Here is a 7,048-nt window from a genome sequence, read left to right as displayed (position 1 = left end):
CCTAGACACAATACAAATTATTCTGCTAAATTTTGACGCTCTACGTCAAATAAATAATGGACAGAGAGACAGACGGGCAGACAGACAGACAGACGGACATCGTTAAATCGGCTAAGAATTTAATGCTGATTATGAATATATACACATTATGGTGTCTACGACGAATATTTAGGGATGTTATAAAAGGAATAACAAAGTTAATATACACTCCTTTCCAAGGTGGAGGGTATAAAAAAGTGTTTTATTGACAATTTTGGTATTTTTGTTAGAAAAAAATACATAGCGCTTTTTACGCTTTTTAAGGGAAAGTTTTTACGCCATTTACGCTTTTCTGGTTTTTTAATTACGCTTCTAGCTCTCAAAATGTTGGCAACACTGATTACATGTATTCTTCTAACATAATTAATACACTTGTTTTTGCTTACATCTTGCCAGGGATATCAATCACTTTTAAGAAATCAAGAAGAAGAATTCAGCATGCCATTGTGAATAATTATTGTTGTTGACAAACAAAAATCATATGATTCATTGTGTCTCAATCTGTAAAACTTTGTCGGCTGTTCTGTTTTGATTCTGCAACTTTATTTCTTTCTCTCTCATACATTATTTTTCGTAAAGAGATGCCGGAGATGCCATATCGTCCAGCGTAAAAAAGATAAATATAAACAAAGCAACCATAAGGATAGGAAGGATTATTTCATTGGCTGTAAAAAAGTCTCAGGAAAAATCAAATCTCAACAGAATTCCTGCGAAGGAAATGAATTCGAAAGAGCTCTATGCCATACGGGAATGGGCACCGTTGACGGATGTGTTCGATCGCATACCGACTCGCATCAGTCGTGGTCTGTTTCCGGCGAATTTAAATATCACCTGCATCGATGCTATTGAGGAGTTTATAGCATTGGGAAGCGATGCCGGCATAGTATTTTGGTATAATCGCTATTCGGGACAGATACAAAAACTAAAATCGGAGGTAATTTAGTAAAATATGATGGGTGTATTGCACTTTAAGGAGCGCCTTGATAATGTCTTGCTTTCCTTATGACTCACAGCTGTTGGATTCGTGTTGAGGGTGTTTTTTAATGTTTTATTACTTTTTTATTTGTAGAATACCTCACGCATAACATGCGTGAAAATTGTCAATTCAGTGGAGTATATGGTTGCTGCAGGAAATAGCACCGGACAGGTGAGTGTATTTCAGATACAGAAGGAGCTACCGGCCGATTTGAATTTGGTGGCACCGTGCACCAAAGCCAAGCCAATTGAACGATATACCATAAGGGATCTGCACCAAAGTCCCATAAGCTGTTGTGAGTGGTCCAAGAATGGCATGAAGTTATATTCGGGAGATCGTAATGGTGTGGTGGTGTTGACTGAATTGGATTACCAATCGGTAGGCAAAAATGTTGTTTAGATGGAAACTTTTTTCATCACTTGCATACACTTCCCTTAGCATATTAGCAAATCTGTGGAGATCTTAAGCGAAGCCTATGAAATTGTGCAACTAAGTGTTCATCAAGGTTACCTCTTGGTATCCACACTATACCGGTCCATTATTTGTTCCAAGGACGATGCGGGCAATTGGATTGTAAAACAGATTGGTAAAAAAGATCGCAAACAACTGGTCGATTGTGGTGGCACATTCTTCAAAAAGTCGTCGAGTAAGAAACCCAGACTGATATGTGGTCGTCCCAATTTACGTTTTTGGTTGGCCGACGTAGAGGGCAATGTGGAGAAGACATTACTGTTTCGCGAAGCTGTTGCATTGAGCCCCACCTGGGAGATACCAATACTAAACCCTAAATGTTCAATGATGATGAACAAATCCATAATAAGCTCTCACCCAGCGGATGCAGATGCCACTGCCATAGGTGATTCAAAGAATTTCGGTAATATCTATTGTTATGCCGGCCAGGATTCGTTGATTGTCACACATGATGAGCGTACATTGTATATTTTAAATTTGGATCGACTAAAAGTGGAAGCAGTGGCCAGAGGATTTCGCAAAATCATTGATTTTTGCGTGTGCAATAAGGAAATATTTGTTTTGGAGGGAGAGAGGTCCCTTTTGCGTTTGGCGCCAATGCCTGAAAAGCCAAATAAAATAGGTAGGTGGTCAAGATAAGTGGAAAGTGGAAAGAAATGATTAATTGCTGTTATTTTTAAGCCAAAATTATCTACAATCCTATTTTGCCACCGCCTGTACCCATAATGGGCTCCTCAATATGTGGCACATTTGAGGCACCCGTGGAATATGAACCCGAAGATCAGCCAATTATCAATGCGGAAGAATGTTTCGAATTGCCACCCATCGAAACTTTAAATCTAAACATACCCATAGAACTAGCTGTAGAATCCTCCAAGGCTGAACAAAATCGTCGCCTGGAAGTTTTTAAGGAAATTTCCGAAATGGATTTCGACGAAGATATACTGCATCATAGTGGCATTTCAGTCAAGAGTAGTGCAAACCATAAAAAGCGTCGCAAGAGCCGTGAGGGGGAGAGGAAAAAAGTAACAGATGGCATTGTAGAAATTGGTCATATTGTGGAGGCCGAACATGGTAAAGCTATGGAATACACAGCCGAGGCCACACAAATGGAAGCCAGCTATTGTAATGGCAACAATGGTAATGGTGAAAGGTATGTTTCATTTTCTTCCTTGGATTTTTGTAGTGGTAATACATTTTTAATTTTTTCGCCTTGTAGTGAACCTATGAGCTTGCATTTGAAGGAAGCATTTAGTCAACATTTTCCAAACGTTCTCAGTCCAACAACCTTGAAAGAAACCATTGCCGAAAAAGCAAAAACCTTGGCTGAAGAATTGAATTTACCTGAAGTTAAACTTGAACCCATTACCGATGAAGAGTTACGTATATCCAAGTATCTGGCACAACCACCGGCACCCCAGCCACCACTTTCTTCGCCCTTGGAAACGGTCTATCCCACAGAAGGCCTATTCAAAGATTCGAGTATGCAAACTACTCCCCACAAAAAGATCTATTACATTGAAGAACAATCTATGGCAGATTTTAATGATGGCCAACCAATAGAAGATGTCTGTCACACCTTGAGGGCCACCAATTTAATAGAGGGTAATGATAACGATGAGAGAGATCATGACTCCAACCCAAGTAACTCGAAACCATTGGCATTTGTCAGTGCACACTTAGCTGAAACCGAAGAAATAGATAGTTTTCTTTTGGATTTCAATAAGGTCAAGGATCCATTGGCACCAACGATTGGTGGTCATTCTGCTGGCACAAAATCGGAAAACGAATCATCGAATGGTTCCTCAAGTGAATGGGAATTTCTGGATAACTAAAAAAAAAACAAATCCGGAATTTCCATCTGATATTACACAATGTTTTTGTTTTTCGTGATAATCTCACTATCATAAGAGTATTATAATTTAAGAATTTATGTTTTTATTGACATAAGTCGGCGATTTGTATACCCATGGCAAGACCCTGTGAAGAGTTTGTGATACAGAATGCTGTTATGCTCTGGAAACCGTAAGTCAACCCGTACTCCATTATATTCCCAGTGAAATTGGAGAGCAAAAGATGGAAAGAATTGGTGAAAATTGTTTGAGGATATGTATATTGGTAGATGTCATTCAAGAACTAGCCTAGAACAAAAGCAATAGAAATCCAAAATGAAACGAGGCAGACAAAAAACAGGTAAAGTCTGTGAAGGGTATAGATAATCTTTCCTACCAATCGCACGTCTCTTTGAATTTGTTCTATTTATTGCAGAGTTTTTAATAGATTCCTATTTGTAGGAGATCCTTTGAAGAACTTTGGCAAACATTACTTTATTATGTAGTTACAGGATGTTAAAAAGGTCTTTAATTTGCAGTAGAGATTCAAAGAGTCTTCTATTTATGGAAACCCTTCACAAAAATTTCCAGCTATATACGACTTTTAGAGCCAAATAAGGAAAACTTCAGTACAGGGTTAGATGAGAAAACTGCAACAAAATCAAACGCCATTTTTTTTAATTTTTTTGAATGAAAGCAAATAATGTCGGAAATCGCATCAAATTTTAGAATAAGTTTAGATTTCGTAACTTTTGGCACGAATTATGGCCTTCAAACGGCCAATGAAACCGTCACACGCTGCCCGAATTTTGCTCTGCGGTATTTTGGCCCATTCCCGGCGAAGCGCTTGCTTGATGTGATCGACACTTTGGTAATTTTTAGTGCCAACCATGCTTTCCAAAATACTCCAGACACAATAGTCCAACGGATTGGTATCCGCAGACTTTGGTGGACATTGTGCGCTGGAAATGAAGCGAGTAACCTCCTTTTGTAACCATTCTTGGGTGGCGCGTACAGAGTGCGATGTTGCAGAATCCTGTTGGAATGTCCAAGGTCTGCGGACAAAATGTTTGCGTGCCCAAGGCTTTAATACACCCTTCAGAATATTTACGCGATAATATTCGCCATTTATTCTGATGCCACGGTCGATAAATACGAGAGGAGAGTGACCTTCGGCTGTTATGGCGGCCCACACCATCACCATGGCCGGGGCTTGAGTTCTGGTGGCCAACCGAAGGTGGCCATTTACAGCTGACCTCTTTGCCAAGTAAATACGATCATTGTGTTTGTTTAGAAACTTCTGGACAACAAATGTCTTCTCATTGGAGAAAACCAAATTCGGCAGTTCACCACTTTCGGCCAAGCGAAGTAACTCTTTAGCTCTTTTAAGTCTATTTTCTTTCTGTTGCGGTTTAAGTTCTTGCCCTTTTTGGAATTTCAATGGATTTACCCCGAGCTCATTTTTCAATATTTGCCGAATGGAGTATTGCGATATGTTCAGCTCACGAGCCATTTTTTGGCCACTGCGGCGCGGGTCTCTTACAAGCCGCTTTTTTACTTTTCGAACCATTTCTGGTGATGTTGCTGTTTTCTTCCGTCCACTTCCTTGACGTCCGGGCTACGATACCAGTATTACGGTAATCACGAGCGATGGTACGAGACACAAAAGATTTATTCACATTTAAATGCTGGAGTGCTGTAACGATAGCCACTTGTGCTGTAACGATAGCCAAAATGCTTTTGTACGCTTGTAAACAAACTTCAGTATATAGGCGCTATTAAAATGTCTCTATCATTAGAAGACACCCAGGAGAGAAAAATACAAAAATATCTTCAATTTTAAGTAGGTCTCTTGAAGATCTTCCTACTTTAGAAGAAAAAATATTTTTTAAAGGTTCTTAATGTATTGAAGAACTTTGTCCAATATATAAAGTCATTCATATGTATAGAAAACATACAAAACAACTTCCGTCTAGGACCAACGGCTAGGAGAAGACCTTTGACCGAGGGCTTTTTGTCAATAGAAGATTTTGAAATAGGCTTTAGAATTTATAAAATAATTTTATTTTATCTCACCATTTTTGGACCGATGTCTTTGAATTAATTTTATGATCCTCTTAAATACATAAATATCTCCTGTATATATGAGTACATATAAATATATTATGTCTGCAGCAAACTCTTCGTGCATACAGATCTCAAAAAATATCATAGAATACCAGGAAAAAGCCTCCTATCTGTAGACAAATTAAAAAAAGCTTTTTAGTTTTGAATGAGAAAGATCTTAATCTCATAGTAGCATATAGGAGAACGACCCCTCTTCTATTTGAGTGAATTCAAATGAATATCCTTTAGCTAATTTTAAACTCTGAGGGGGTTTCCATTTATTTTTAGACCATTGACTTTTTTTCAACATTTTTAGACAAGACCCATTTTCATTCAATTAAGAAAATAGCGAACGACAAAGGTTAGATATATATGGCGTAAAGGAGGGTATACAGTGATTTCAACCATTCCCACAAACACACATATACACAAAAATATCAATTATATACACCTGACATTTCAATAATTTTGTGATTTATTTTATTCTTATATACATACATACATATATATATATTTATATACATAGTTTTTCAACAATCTGTGTTTTAATCGTGGTTGTCTCTTTGACATTAGTTTAATTTATTTTATTTAAGAAATATACAAGTGTATACAGATTTACAAGTAAAACTTTTATTTTTGTTTATAGATTTATAGAATTATAAGATTATTAATATTAATTTTATTATTTGTTTTTATTTATACCTTGGTGCTTTGTAAAACAGTTGGATCTCTTCGTTTCGTAGTTACTATGACACACTAGTAAGTTTGTGTGTTGTTTTATACCCACCGCCATATGGCCATATGGCTACACAGAGTATATATCATTTGATACGGCCAGAAAGTGCCTCATCGAAATAGTGGTTTTAGACCCCAGGTATCTTCAGATCAAATTCGTTTCAGGACATTTGGAGTCGATCTAGCAATGTCCGTCCATTCGTCTGTCTGGCTGGTACGCACGATAACTCTCGAAGCGAGTATCCGATTTGGTCCAAACTTGGTACATCGTAATATTAATATCAAACTCAGATCGAGTTCTGAGATGAGCAATCTTTCTGGTACCTCCCCACAAAAGTTCGAAATTTAAAAAAAATATATTTTACTGCACAGAAAGGGAAGGGATACTCCGATTTTGCTTCAACTTTGCAAATCCAAATATTTGCATCAATAGGTCAGGTGCGAAAATGGACAATATCGGTCCACTTTTTTAAGTACCTCCCCCACAAACGGTCAACATTTTAAATAATTACAACTCTTATAAAATGTGATGTAAGAGTCCGATTGTCTTCAAATTTCACACATCCAAATATTTTTATCAACCCAAAGTCTGGTGTTAAGATGGAATATATGGGTCAATTTCTTCTGGTACCTCCCACACAAACGGTCGATTTTTTTTTTTAAAAAATATTTTTTGCACAGAGAGAGAAGCAATAATCCGATTTTGCTTCGACTTTGCAAATCCTAATATTTGCATCAATTATAGGTCAGGTGCTAAAATGGATAATATTGGTCCACTCCATCAAGTGCATCCTCCAAAAAGGATAAAAATGTTTAATAATTATAACTCTTATAAAATGTGATGTAAAAATCCGATTGTCTTAAAATTTCATACATCTCAATATTTTTA

At 37.3% G+C, this 7,048-nt stretch overlaps 1 protein-coding gene across 1 annotated transcript; it reads left to right on the top strand.

The window, feature by feature from the left end:
• The first annotated feature begins 601 nt into the window (after positions 1–601).
• LOC101889792 (WD repeat-containing protein CG11141) lies at positions 602–6,835 on the top strand. The gene is made up of 5 exons (XM_005176923.4): positions 602–973; positions 1,109–1,393; positions 1,454–2,108; positions 2,168–2,639; positions 2,706–6,835. Exons 1-5 carry the CDS (start codon positions 758–760, stop codon positions 3,319–3,321), a joined length of 2,244 nt encoding a protein of 747 aa, XP_005176980.3. The 5' UTR covers positions 602–757; the 3' UTR covers positions 3,322–6,835.
• The last annotated feature ends 213 nt before the right edge of the window (positions 6,836–7,048 follow it).

Source organism: Musca domestica, unplaced genomic scaffold (genome assembly GCF_030504385.1).
Source record: "Musca domestica strain aabys unplaced genomic scaffold, Musca_domestica.polishedcontigs.V.1.1 31, whole genome shotgun sequence".
NCBI lineage: Eukaryota > Metazoa > Arthropoda > Insecta > Diptera > Muscidae > Musca > Musca domestica.
Note: the sequence above shows the minus strand (reverse complement) of the source record. Positions and strands in the feature narration are given on the sequence as shown.